The 15000-nt window shown below is 47.4% G+C and overlaps 1 protein-coding gene across 2 annotated transcripts in view; it reads right to left on the reverse strand.

Annotated features, from left to right (window-relative positions):
• The window catches only part of LOC310781826 (cyclin-dependent kinase 17-like), a 77971-nt gene that overhangs the window by 16989 nt on the left and 45982 nt on the right, over positions 1 to 15000 (reverse strand). For both annotated transcript variants that reach the window (XM_083642458.1, XM_083642459.1), the window contains one exon: positions 3437 to 3562. In XM_083642458.1, the coding sequence (XP_083498584.1) occupies positions 3437 to 3562 (126 nt within the window). The remainder of the gene's footprint in view (positions 1 to 3436; positions 3563 to 15000) is intronic.

Consider the following 15000-nt stretch of genomic DNA (forward strand, 5'->3'; position numbering starts at 1 on the left):
ACTGTCCCTGAAAATCGGGGACGTCTGGTCACCTTAGCATATAAAACACTCACCCTAATTGGATGGTGAACATCAAGCTCCTATGCTAACTCCCCAACTCCAGCTCAGAGCATGTCTGAAACTAGGCCTGAAAGCGTACTGACTGACTGACTGATTCGATTACGATTCAGAGGGCTACGATTCGATTACGATTATCGATGCATCTCGATGCATCTTAAATCGATGCATGACTTTTTCCCCCAATACATGATTTATTTTTTCTCACTTTCTTTTTTCTCACTGTATGGCTACTTTTAAAATAAAAGTGCATTTGGAATTGCATTGTATTATGACCCATAATTAAGATAAACAACTGCATGTACTTCCATTATATTTTATTTTATTATTAAACACTTTTTTTTTTTTTTTTTAACCCTTGTACCCTGCAGGCGCGGAATCCTCAATTTACTCCTGGTCCATCTGATGGACCTTAACAGGAATACTGTAATAATTTATAAATATTAATTTAAATTTTTAAATTTTTGACTGTTTATAATTCATTGGTAACTTCTTCCCTAATACCTCATACCAACATTTCATACCTATTCGAATTTTAACCCCTCAAATGCCAGTGTACAGTAAGTACAGTAAAAAAAAAAAAAAGTACATAAAAAAAAAAAAAAGTGATTTTTTCCCCCCCATTTCCATAAAGACAAACTGACTTTGGGTCTGATATTATGGGCAGGTTGGGGTGTTTTACAAAAGTCACCACTGCAAGATGCCTAGTATCAAAGATTTGCAGGCATGATGTCACAATAGCTATGACATCACTAGCCTATGACATCATCAGTGATGTCATGAGATGATTTTTTGTCAATAATATGTCACTGATGACATTACTGATGATGTCACAGACATTGTGACATCATCAGTGGGTTTTTGTATTTTTTGTGATTTTTTGTAAAAATAGTATTTTTTCATATTTTGAGCCAAAAATCCAAAAAGCGCATGTTTTGGACTACCAGCCATTTTCCCCAAAAAACACAAACGAGCTTTAGTCCAGCATCTATCCTGGTCTAAAGGCTTCAAATCAGTAGTGTGGACTGTCAAATTCAGTTTTATAATATTTTCCCATTTTTGGCATAGGAATCAGTTTTTTTTACATTTCATGTAAACTGTATGGAATTGATTGCTATGCCAAAACTGGGGGAATATGGGGAAATAGGCAAACACATTAGAAACTACAATTTTAACCGCTTGAGTCAAGGTGAGATGTGTAACATCAAGGAAATAATGATTTTTTGAAAAATTTGCTGGAAGTCAAAAAAAAAAGTTATTTTTGTGCAAAATTAACATTGAAATCAATGGGACAACTATGCAATGGACTTTGAGACCATGTAACTCCCCCAAAATTTCTACCAACTCCAAGGTTAGATATTAAGGTCAAAGTTCAAGGTATTTGGTCCAGGATGCCCGCTGAAATAAATGAAATAGATTAATTTTGTGAAAATTTGCTGGGAGTACCAATAGAGTGGTTTCAATGGAAGTCAATGGGTCCATCAGATGGACCAGGAGTAAATTGAGGAGTATTTTTGAAAATAGGTCTTAGGATCGTATAAATTTGATAACTATGATTGATTTTTGTCAAATACCCCCAAAAAATACCTAGCCTTAGTTTAAGACCATATACTCAAAAAATGTCGAAACGGCCCATACGCGAATGCAGGAAAAGTCCATCAGATGGACTAGGAGGGTACAAGGGTTTTAATAATCGATTTTTGACATTTGTGAATCGATGCAGAATCCGCATCGCGATGCATCTTATAATCGATTATTTTTGACACCCCTACCCTCAATGTCCCTACCACTTTTCAAATCATCACTAACTGCCATTCATTCCAGTAACTTTCTCTCCTGTCACCCCCCCCCCCCCCCCCTCTCTCTCTCTCCCCCCTCCCTCCCCCCCTCTCTCTCTCTGTCTGCCAGGTGTCTCTTAGGTGTCCCAGCAGGGTGTAATTCCAGCCAGGAGAGGCACTGCTGCTAACACTGCTGCTGAATTATAGATATCTATTACATCGCTGTTACAAGCGGGGGTTCAAGGAAGCAACAATGAGGGGAGACATTATGTTCAAACAACAATGTATTCACTCAAACTAAAGGGGCGAATAAACGACATCAACCTGAAATAACTCTCGCCCGCCCCACCGGGCTCCTTACAAGCCAAGCGAGAGAGTGGGAGGTGTCATGGTCACGTGACAACCCCAACACACGTGTGCACACGCACAAAAACGTGTCGAAAATATGTCTTCTCGCCACTCATTTACATGGTAAAGACACAGACATGTAGAGGCTACCCGCCTGCTCTCTCATCCAACCTTCCGCCCGTAAAGCAGCATCTCCTGCTCGCTTCAAAGAGTCTCCCCTTTCATCGTCAGGGAAGCTGCGTCATTAAATCACTTCAGGCAGAGAGCGGGGAGGCAGTGCACTTACTGGCCCTGTTCAATAACTAACACAGAAAAAAAGGTTTGAGTGGTTTCCAGTCGTATTTCTGATGCTTTGGTAATAATAATCATATCAATAAAGTGTACTGAACTGAGTAAAAGAAAAAAGAGAGCAAACAAACACGCAAGACTGAGCAGGAAGATGAGCAAAAATAGGAAGCCGTGTCTTCAATTCCTTCACGTCCTGCATGACAACACTCGTGAAGTGTGTGGATGAAGGAAAGCGATCGTCGGTGGAGCGAGTGAGCGCAGAAGTTAACGGAGTAACGCAGGAAGAAGAGCGTGACTCAAATATCAGAGCGAGAGGAAGAGGAGGAGCGCTTGCCTTGGAGAAGAGCAACACAAAGGAGGACTGAATGAATCATAAAGGGACGCGCTGCATATTCATGATCTGCCTACTTCTCCATCCAACAGCACCCCCCTTGCTTTCTCCACCCCCACACTGGCCTGGATACATCATACACAATGCATACCCCCCCCCCCCCAACCCCCACGGAGCCATTGTGAGCGCTATAGCATAACTGTGTTTGTGTGTGTGTGTGCAGTATGTGCGCGCACACACACACACGTACCGCACATAAAGATATAATAGCCTTAGTCAACCATTTCAGTCATGCAACAGAATGGCGTCGTAGGATCATATTACTTTCGTTAAAAGAGGACGGGGCGTAAAGAGCACAGCGCAGTTCAGTTCACACCCAGATGAACTCAGACTTCTGTGAGTTTGTGTTGCTGAATGGTGGAGCAGCACGTCACCAGAGCCGCTGACGACAACTAGTTTGAGCTGCTGCTGTTCAATCAGCAAGCACACACACGCACGCACGCACGCACGCACGCACGCACGCACACACACACACACACACACACACACACACACACACACACACACACACACACACACACACACACACACACACACACACACACACACACACACACATACTCAGAGTACTGACCAATGAAGCGCGTCGTAGCCTGCGGCTCATGGGTTTGTCGAAGGGCGGGCTGTTCATGGCAAACTTCTCCAAGTAGCCCTCTGGTAGCCGGATATCAGCTGGGAGAGACAGACGTTTGTTTATGTCCTGAAATGGAGAGAGAGGGAAGAGAAAGATGTTTATGAGTAATAAAATAATATGTTCATTCATTTTTAAAAGTTATTAAAACTACGTTCGTCTCTGTGGGCTGCATGCCTCCTCCTGCTCAGGGGCGGGAAGGGGGGGCTGTTTTGTTATGCAGGTGCAGCCAAATGCTAACATTAGCATTAGCCAGTTAGCTAGTGAATTCTGCTTATTTCCAAAACTTATGGCTGCAGAGAGGAATAGCACTGTCGAAATTGTAATAGAAATGTATCAGAGCCCAGACTTCAGCTGTATGAACCATGACCCACAGAGCTAAAGAGATTTTGCAGAAGAGAATGCACAGCTCCCCCGGGGGAAGAGACACTGGTATGGACCAAGCTGCTGGTGATGCTTGAGCCACTGGTGGTGTATGTGTGCTAGTCACTGGTGGTGTATGTGTGCTAGTCACTGGTGGTGTATGTGTGCTAGCCACTGGTGGTGTATGTGTGCTAGTCACTGGTGATGTATGTGTGCTAGCCACTGGTGGTGTATGTGTGCTAGTCACTGGTGATGTATGTGTGCTAGTCACTGGTGGTGTATGTGTGCTAGTCACTGGTGGTGTATGTGTGCTAGCCACTGGTGGTGTATGTGTGCTAGCCACTGGTGGTGTATGTGTGCTAGTCACTGGTGGTGTATGTGTGCTAGCCACTGGTGGCGTATGTGTGCTAGCCACTGGTGGTGTATGTGTGCTAGTCACTTGTGGTGTATGTGTGCTAGCCACTGGTGGTGTATGTGTGCTAGTAGTCACTGGTGGTGTATGTGTGCTAGCCACTGGTGGTGTATGTGTGCTAGCCACTGGTGGCGTATGTGTGCTAGCCACTGGTGGTGTATGTGTGCTAGTCACTTGTGGTGTATGTGTGCTAGCCACTGGTGGTGTATGTGTGCTAGTAGTCACTGGTGGTGTATGTGTGCTAGCCACTGGTGGTGTATGTGTGCTAGCCACTGGTGGTGTATGTGTGCTAGTCACTGGTGGCGTATGTGTGCTAGCCACTGGTGGTGTATGTGTGCTAGCCACTGGTGGTGTATGTGTGCTAGTCACTGGTGGTGTATGTGTGCTAGTCACTGGTGGTGTATGTGTGCTAGCCACTGGTGATGTACGTGTGCAAGTCACTGGTGGTGTATGTGTGCTAGCCACTGGTGATGTATGTGTGCTAGTCACTGGTGGTGTATGTGTGCTAGCCACTGGTGGTGTATGTGTGCTAGTCACTGGTGGTGTATGTGTGCTAGTCACTGGTGGTGTATGTGTGCTAGTCACTGGTGGTGTATGTGTGCTAGCCACTGGTGATGTATGTGTGCAAGTCACTGGTGGTGTATGTGTACTAGTCACTGGTGGTGTATGTGTGCTAGCCACTGGTGGTGTATGTGTGCTAGTCACTGGTGGTGTATGTGTGCTAGCCACTGGTGGTGTATGTGTACTAGCCACTGGTGGTGTATGTGTACTAGTCACTGGTAGTGTATGTGTGCTAGTCACTGGTGGTGTATGTGTGCTAGCCACTGGTGGTGTATGTGTGCTAGCCACTGGTGGTGTATGTGTGCTAGCCACTGGTGGTGTATGTGTGCTAGTCACTGGTGGTGTATGTGTGCTAGTAGTCACTGGTGGTGTATGTGTGCTAGTAGTCACTGGTGGTGTATGTGTGCTAGCCACTGGTGGTGTATGTGTGCTAGTAGTCACTGGTGGTGTATGTGTGCTAGCCACTGGTGGTGTATGTGTGCTAGCCACTGGTGGTGTATGTGTGCTAGTCACTGGTGGTGTATGTGTGCTAGCCACTGGTGGTGTATGTGTGCTAGTCACTGGTGGTGTATGTGTGCTAGTCACTGGTGGTGTATGTGTGCTAGTAGTCACTGGTGGTGTATGTGTGCTAGTCACTGGTGGTGTATGTGTGCTAGCCACTAGTGGTGTATGTGTGCTAGTCACTGGTGGTGTATGTGTGCTAGTCACTGGTGGTGTATGTGTGCTAGTCACTGGTGGTGTATGTGTGCTAGTAGTCACTGGTGGTGTATGTGTGCTAGTCACTGGTGGTGTATGTGTGCTAGTCACTTGTGGTGTATGTGTGCTAGCCACTGGTGGTGTATGTGTGCTAGTAGTCACTGGTGGTGTATGTGTGCTAGCCACTGGTGGTGTATGTGTGCTAGCCACTGGTGGTGTATGTGTGCTAGTCACTGGTGGCGTATGTGTGCTAGCCACTGGTGGTGTATGTGTGCTAGCCACTGGTGGTGTATGTGTGCTAGTCACTGGTGGTGTATGTGTGCTAGCCACTGGTGGTGTATGTGTGCTAGTAGTCACTGGTGGTGTATGTGTGCTAGCCACTGGTGGTGTATGTGTGCTAGCCACTGGTGGTGTATGTGTGCTAGTCACTGGTGGCGTATGTGTGCTAGCCACTGGTGGTGTATGTGTGCTAGCCACTGGTGGTGTATGTGTGCTAGTCACTGGTGGTGTATGTGTGCTAGTCACTGGTGGTGTATGTGTGCTAGCCACTGGTGATGTACGTGTGCAAGTCACTGGTGATGTATGTGTGCTAGTCACTGGTGGTGTATGTGTGCTAGCCACTGGTGGTGTATGTGTGCTAGTCACTGGTGGTGTATGTGTGCTAGTCACTGGTGGTGTATGTGTGCTAGTCACTGGTGGTGTATGTGTGCTAGTCACTGGTGGTGTATGTGTGCTAGCCACTGGTGATGTATGTGTGCAAGTCACTGGTGGTGTATGTGTACTAGTCACTGGTGGTGTATGTGTGCTAGCCACTGGTGGTGTATGTGTACTAGCCACTGGTGGTGTATGTGTACTAGCCACTGGTGGTGTATGTGTGCTAGCCACTGGTGGTGTATGTGTGCTAGTCACTGGTGGTGTATGTGTGCTAGCCACTGGTGGTGTATGTGTACTAGCCACTGGTGGTGTATGTGTACTAGTCACTGGTAGTGTATGTGTGCTAGTCACTGGTGGTGTATGTGTGCTAGCCACTGGTGGTGTATGTGTGCTAGCCACTGGTGGTGTATGTGTGCTAGCCACTGGTGGTGTATGTGTGCTAGTCACTGGTGGTGTATGTGTGCTAGTAGTCACTGGTGGTGTATGTGTGCTAGTAGTCACTGGTGGTGTATGTGTGCTAGCCACTGGTGGTGTATGTGTGCTAGTAGTCACTGGTGGTGTATGTGTGCTAGCCACTGGTGGTGTATGTGTGCTAGCCACTGGTGGTGTATGTGTGCTAGTCACTGGTGGTGTATGTGTGCTAGCCACTGGTGGTGTATGTGTGCTAGTCACTGGTGGTGTATGTGTGCTAGTCACTGGTGGTGTATGTGTGCTAGTAGTCACTGGTGGTGTATGTGTGCTAGTCACTGGTGGTGTATGTGTGCTAGCCACTAGTGGTGTATGTGTGCTAGTCACTGGTGGTGTATGTGTGCTAGTCACTGGTGGTGTATGTGTGCTAGTCACTGGTGGTGTATGTGTGCTAGTAGTCACTGGTGGTGTATGTGTGCTAGTCACTGGTGGTGTATGTGTGCTAGTCACTTGTGGTGTATGTGTGCTAGCCACTGGTGGTGTATGTGTGCTAGTAGTCACTGGTGGTGTATGTGTGCTAGCCACTGGTGGTGTATGTGTGCTAGCCACTGGTGGTGTATGTGTGCTAGTCACTGGTGGCGTATGTGTGCTAGCCACTGGTGGTGTATGTGTGCTAGCCACTGGTGGTGTATGTGTGCTAGTCACTGGTGGTGTATGTGTGCTAGCCACTGGTGGTGTATGTGTGCTAGTAGTCACTGGTGGTGTATGTGTGCTAGCCACTGGTGGTGTATGTGTGCTAGCCACTGGTGGTGTATGTGTGCTAGTCACTGGTGGCGTATGTGTGCTAGCCACTGGTGGTGTATGTGTGCTAGCCACTGGTGGTGTATGTGTGCTAGTCACTGGTGGTGTATGTGTGCTAGTCACTGGTGGTGTATGTGTGCTAGCCACTGGTGATGTACGTGTGCAAGTCACTGGTGATGTATGTGTGCTAGTCACTGGTGGTGTATGTGTGCTAGCCACTGGTGGTGTATGTGTGCTAGTCACTGGTGGTGTATGTGTGCTAGTCACTGGTGGTGTATGTGTGCTAGTCACTGGTGGTGTATGTGTGCTAGTCACTGGTGGTGTATGTGTGCTAGCCACTGGTGATGTATGTGTGCAAGTCACTGGTGGTGTATGTGTACTAGTCACTGGTGGTGTATGTGTGCTAGCCACTGGTGGTGTATGTGTACTAGCCACTGGTGGTGTATGTGTACTAGCCACTGGTGGTGTATGTGTACTAGTCACTGGTAGTGTATGTGTGCTAGTCACTGGTGGTGTATGTGTGCTAGCCACTGGTGGTGTATGTGTGCTAGCCACTGGTGGTGTATGTGTGCTAGCCACTGGTGGTGTATGTGTGCTAGTAGTCACTGGTGGTGTATGTGTGCTAGTAGTCACTGGTGGTGTATGTGTGCTAGCCACTGGTGGTGTATGTGTGCTAGTAGTCACTGGTGGTGTATGTGTGCTAGCCACTGGTGGTGTATGTGTGCTAGTCACTGGTGGTGTATGTGTGCTAGCCACTGGTGGTGTATGTGTGCTAGTCACTGGTGGTGTATGTGTGCTAGCCACTGGTGGTGTATGTGTGCTAGTCACTGGTGGTGTATGTGTGCTAGTCACTGGTGGTGTATGTGTGCTAGTAGTCACTGGTGGTGTATGTGTGCTAGTCACTGGTGGTGTATGTGTGCTAGCCACTAGTGGTGTATGTGTGCTAGTCACTGGTGGTGTATGTGTGCTAGTCACTGGTGGTGTATGTGTGCTAGCCACTGGTGGTGTATGTGTGCTAGTCACTGGTGGTGTATGTGTGCTAGTAGTCACTGGTGGTGTATGTGTGCTAGTAGTCACTGGTGGTGTATGTGTGCTAGTAGTCACTGGTGGTGTATGTGTGCTAGTCACTGGTGGTGTATGTGTGCTAGCCACTGGTGGTGTATGTGTGCTAGTCACTGGTGGTGTATGTGTGCTAGTAGTCACTGGTGGTGTATGTGTGCTAGTAGTCACTGGTGGTGTATGTGTGCTAGTCACTGGTGGTGTATGTGTGCTAGCCACTGGTGGTGTATGTGTGCTAGTCACTGGTGGTGTATGTGTGCTAGTAGTCACTGGTGGTGTATGTGTGCTAGTAGTCACTGGTGGTGTATGTGTGCTAGTCACTGGTGGTGTATGTGTGCTAGTCACTGGTGGTGTATGTGTGCTAGTCACTGGTGGTGTATGTGTGCTAGTCACTGGTGGTGTATGTGTGCTAGTCACTGGTGGTGTATGTGTGCTAGTAGTCACTGGTGGTGTATGTTTGCTAGTCACTGGTGGTGTATGTGTGCTAGTCACTGGTGGTGTATGTGTGCTAGTCACTGGTGGTGTATGTTTGCTAGTCACTGGTGGTGTATGTGTGCTAGTCACTGGTGGTGTATGTGTGCTAGTCACTGGTGGTGTATGTGTGCTAGCCACTGGTGATGTATGTGTGCAAGTCACTGGTGATGTATGTGTGCTAGTCACTGGTGGTGTATGTGTGCTAGTCACTGGTGGTGTATGTGTGCTAGTCACTGGTGGTGTATGTGTGCTAGCCACTGGTGGTGTATGAGTGCTAGTCACTGGTGGTGTATGTGTGCTAGTCACTGGTGGTGTATGTGTGCTAGTAGTCACTGGTGGTGTATGTGTGCTAGTCACTGGTGGTGTATGTGTGCTAGTAGTCACTGGTGGTGTATGTGTGCTAGTCACTGGTGGTGTATGTGTGCTAGTCACTGGTGGTGTATGTTTGCTAGTCACTGGTGGTGTATGTGTGCTAGTCACTGGTGGTGTATGTGTGCTAGTCACTGGTGGTGTATGTGTGCTAGTCACTGGTGGTGTATGTGTGCTAGTAGTCACTGGTGGTGTATGTGTGCTAGTAGTCACTGGTGGTGTATGTGTGCTAGTCACTGGTGGTGTATGTGTGCTAGTCACTGGTGGTGTATGTTTGCTAGTCACTGGTGGTGTATGTGTGCTAGTCACTGGTGGTGTATGTGTGCTAGTCACTGGTGGTGTATGTGTGCTAGTCACTGGTGGTGTATGTGTGCTAGTCACTGGTGGTGTATGTGTGCTAGTCACTGGTGGTGTATGTTTGCTAGTCACTGGTGGTGTATGTGTGCTAGTCACTGGTGGTGTATGTGTGCTAGTCACTGGTGGTGTATGTGTGCTAGTCACTGGTGGTGTATGTGTGCTAGTAGTCACTGGTGGTGTATGTGTGCTAGTAGTCACTGGTGGTGTATGTTTGCTAGTCACTGGTGGTGTATGTTTGCTAGTCACTGGTGGTGTATGTGTGCTAGTCACTGGTGGTGTATGTGTGCTAGTAGTCACTGGTGGTGTATGTTTGCTAGTCACTGGTGGTGTATGTTTGCTAGTCACTGGTGGTGTATGTTTGCTAGTCACTGGTGGTGTATGTGTGCTAGTCACTGGTGGTGTATGTGTGCTAGTAGTCACTGGTGGTGTATGTTTGCTAGTCACTGGTGGTGTATGTGTGCTAGTCACTGGTGGTGTATGTGTGCTAGCCACTGGTGGTGTATGAGTGCTAGTCACTGGTGGTGTATGTGTGCTAGTCACTGGTGGTGTATGTGTGCTAGTCACTGGTGGTGTATGTGTGCTAGTCACTGGTGGTGTATGTGTGCTAGTCACTGGTGGTGTATGTGTGCTAGTCACTGGTGGTGTATGTGTGCTAGTAGTCACTGGTGGTGTATGTTTGCTAGTCACTGGTGGTGTATGTGTGCTAGTCACTGGTGGTGTATGTGTGCTAGTCACTGGTGGTGTATGTGTGCTAGTAGTCACTGGTGGTGTATGTTTGCTAGTCACTGGTGGTGTATGTGTGCTAGTCACTGGTGGTGTATGTGTGCTAGTCACTGGTGGTGTATGTGTGCTAGTAGTCACTGGTGGTGTATGTTTGCTAGTCACTGGTGGTGTATGTGTGCTAGTCACTGGTGGTGTATGTGTGCTAGTAGTCACTGGTGGTGTATGTGTGCTAGTCACTGGTGGTGTATGTGTGCTAGTCACTGGTGGTGTATGTGTGCTAGTCACTGGTGGTGTATGTGTGCTAGTAGTCACTGGTGGTGTATGTTTGCTAGTCACTGGTGGTGTATGTGTGCTAGTCACTGGTGGTGTATGTGTGCTAGTAGTCACTGGTGGTGTATGTTTGCTAGTCACTGGTGGTGTATGTGTGCTAGTCACTGGTGGTGTATGTGTGCTAGTAGTCACTGGTGGTGTATGTGTGCTAGTCACTGGTGGTGTATGTGTGCTAGTCACTGGTGGTGTATGTGTGCTAGTCACTGGTGGTGTATGTGTGCTAGTAGTCACTGGTGGTGTATGTGTGCTAGCCACTGGTGGTGTATGTGTGCTAGTCACTGGTGGTGTATGTGTGCTAGTAGTCACTGGTGGTGTATGTGTGCTAGTCACTGGTGGTGTATGTGTGCTAGTCACTGGTGGTGTATGTGTGCTAGTCACTGGTGGTGTATGTGTGCTAGTCACTGGTGGTGTATGTGTGCTAGTCACTGGTGGTGTATGTGTGCTAGTCACTGGTGGTGTATGTGTGCTAGTCACTGGTGGTGTATGTGTGCTAGCCACTGGTGGTGTATGTGTGCTAGTCACTGGTGGTGTATGTGTGCTAGTCACTGGTGGTGTATGTGTGCTAGTCACTGGTGGTGTATGTGTGCTAGTCACTGGTGGTGTATGTGTGCTAGCCACTGGTGGTGTATGTGTGCTAGTCACTGGTGGTGTATGTGTGCTAGTCACTGGTGGTGTATGTGTGCTAGTCACTGGTGGTGTATGTGTGCTAGTCACTGGTGGTGTATGTGTGCTAGTCACAGTTTTTGCTGGCAGTGGCTGACAGAGAGAAAGCAGGATGACTGTGTCACTCAGCATCAAAGCCTGGACGCACACATGGAAAGCATCTTAGGAACATTCCTCTGCACAACCAACAGGATGTCAACTATAAAAGGTGGACCAAATGACTAACAAGGAAGTGCCTTCAACAGGCTGAGTGTAGGTTCTGCTTAGGTTTAAGTATGTCAACGTGTTGAGGAATAGAGTTGACCTATCTTTGTAGACTTCTTTTTGACATCAATCTTTTGAGGTAAATTTATAGTAATTTTATGCAACAGTTAGCCGTTTTTCTGTGTGCAGTTGCAGTAGCAGCAGCGATATGGATACATTTGACCTTAATTATGAACGGTAAGCTGAAATCATCTGTGCCAACTGCTCATCTAAAAGTAGCTAGCTTAGCTAAGCTTGCATTCGGGAAACAGTTTACCTGTTGCTTGGCAACACGTGGTAGCGTTAGTGCAATCCTGAGGGAACTGTTTTTGTATAAAGTACACCAGCACTCTCGTGTGATATAGGGATGAATCAGCGTGACGTCACTCGCCACCCAGAAATGCGGAACCCCGCGGCAGTTATTCGTATGAGTTGTGCCAAACAAACGTTAATATCTCAAAAACTATACATCACATTGCTTTAATTTTGACATCCTGAGTGAGAGCATTTGATGTATAATATATGCATGTCGTGTTAAAGTTGTGTGAACTGTCGCAGTTTTTAAAATGTAAACAGAGTCAGACACTCAAGCCTCCCAAGGCTCGCCTCACGCTCCATAGGGTTCCATTGCCGTTGCCACCCAGTGACGTTTACCAAAATGCTGCTCGGCTGATCCCTCATATTGCTTAAATTGCATGGGCCTTTTTTCACAGCAGCCATTTTGTGTCTAATAGGCAGGGTAAACACAGGTGCAACCAAAACATTAATGAGGGTTTCCAACTTCCAATCCATTTCGGTGTTCCAGTGCTGGGGACTTTTAATGTTTTTGGTTGCACCTGTGTTTGCCCTGCCTTTTAGACACAAAATGTTGATTCACGCTCATGTTCAGTAACTCTGGACTCGGACTTGGACTTGGAATCAGGTAATGGGGACGGGACTTGGAAAGACTCTGACTCTTCTTTGGTGACTCGGACTTGAACACTGGGGACTCTAGACTCTACTCGGACTCAAGCTGACTTGGCTATAACACTTGTATGAAACATATGAACACACAACGTATGTATGTAATTCACTGTCAACAAAGCTAATCCAGAAAGTGCTTCTTGGTTCTTATGTCTTGATTGGTCTTTGATCATATTTTCACATATTTTTCTGTCTAAATATGTGAATTCTGTATTCAGCATTATTGTTATTCCTTTGTTATATAAACATGTTGTCTATCATGTTTAATACTGACTGAACTACATTTCCCACAGTGACATACATGGCCACAGGCAATGTGCCAATCACCCACTGTTTCCATGGCAGCCATGGTTGGCTGGCCCTGTCCCAAAATCCCCACAGGATGTTCTCGTGTGTGTGTGTGTGTGTGTGTGTGTGTGTGTGTGTGTGTGTGTGTGTGCGTGCGTGCCTGTGTGTGTGTGTGTGTGTGCATGCGTGTGTGTGTGTGTGTGTGTGTGTGTGTGTGTGTGTGTGTGTGCGCGTGCATGCGTGCGTGCGTGTTTGTGTGCCTGTGTGTGTGTGTGCATGTGTGTGCGTGCCTGTGTGTGTGTGTGTGTGTGTGTGTGTTTACATGCAAACATGTGCAGGAGGGCAGAGAGTGTGTGTTTGTGTGAAGATGAAAAGCATGGGGATTTTACGCCTCTAATGGTTTTATCTGAGCTCACAGGCTAACGTAAGAACATCACATACGAGATGGTGACAAACACGCTGAAAACGAACATGCCCACACTGACTACATTCTGCATAAACATTATGAAAAACAACACACAAAGACAGACAGACACACACAAAGACACACAGACACGACCTACGGACAATGACCTGAGTAATTTAGCACATTTGTAAGCTAAGCTAAACATGTGAGTCATGGGTGAATGGGTGGTTACACAGGCAAAGCATGCACACTAAGGAAAAACATGTTATTTTCTTCATAATTAATGCAATTTATAATGCCAATGGCTGACATATAGAGGTCTAATGTCAAAGACAACTGATCTCCATACATGTGCACGATCCATACTCTATTTACTCCAATAGGGCAACAATAGATCAAATGCACATGAAAGACACACACATGTCTGCTTATCCATTGTGCCCATGTACAAGCACCCCCCCCAAACACACACACACACACGCACGCACACACACACGCGCACACACACACACACACACACACACACACACACACACACACGTGTCCCCCCTACTCACAATGCAGAACAGCTCTAGTAGGTCCCTCATTGTCCTCCTTAAAGGTATATTTTTACACTCACACACACATGCACTTTCTACGATGCATCTCTCTGACCTGGACTGGCACATGAATGCACACAGAGAGAGAGAGAGAGGCTGGCACCGTGGTAGAGTGCCAAGCACTCACTCGGGGGGAAAGGGGGAGGAGAGGAGAGAGGGATGGACAGATTCCTGAGGGGAGAGGCAGATGGGGGGGGGGGGGGGTGGAGAGGAATGGCTGCCTGAGAGGAAACACAGTTATTCCATCCTCCCCCACATTATTCTCTCCTCCTGCTTTCTCCTCTCTCTCTCTCTCTCTCTCTCTCCTCTCTCTCTCTCTCTCTCTCTCTCTCTCTCCTCTCTCTCTCTCTCCTCTCTCTCTCTCTCCTCTCTCTCTCTCTCTCTCTCCCTCTTCTCCCTCACTCTCTCTCTCTCTCTCCCTCTTCTCCCTCACTCTCTCTCTCTCTCTCTCTCTCTCTCTCTCTCTCTCTCTCTCTCTCTCTCTCTCTCTCTCTCTCTCTCTCTTATCATCTCTCCAGCCTAATTCCTCTGAATTTCCTCTTCCGTCGCCATACCAATAATTATCCCCACTTCCATAATTACTCTCTCCCTCTAGCACGTTCCTCTCCACCACCATGTCCCTCCCTCTCTCTCCCTCTATCTATCACTCTCTCTCTGCCCCCCTCTCTCTCTCACCCTCTCACACCCTCTCCCGTTCTCCTTCTCTCTCTCACTCCCCCTCTCTCTCACTCTCTCTCTCTCCCTCTCTCTCACTCCCCCCTCTCTCTCTCTGTGTGGTAAACATGGTCTGAATTAGTCTGTTCCAGAGCCGTGTAGATAGAAGAGTCCCGACATCTCCATTCACTCCAATGGACCAGTTTTTTACTCTCAAGAGTTCCAGGAAGTAAGGTCCTGGATTAAGCAGCACTGTCGAGTTGCAGCAAAATAGACAGTTTGTGTTGTACTCTGAAAGGGTTTTCCCCCCCTTGAATCAAATTGTACATTATCAGCTTTATTTTAGCATGCAAAAGTAGCGCGAGACCCATTCCTGGCTGTTCATTGGCTAATGAGTCTCGCATTTTGGTCCTCCGCTCGCTGACGCCACTCTCTCTCTAGAGGACACTAGTCTGTTCCAGTGTTCAGTCAGAGGCAGCAGCCT

This window comes from Poromitra crassiceps (assembly GCF_964638095.1).
Source record: "Poromitra crassiceps genome assembly, chromosome: 8".
In the NCBI taxonomy this organism is placed as follows: Eukaryota; Metazoa; Chordata; class Actinopteri; order Beryciformes; family Melamphaidae; genus Poromitra; species Poromitra crassiceps.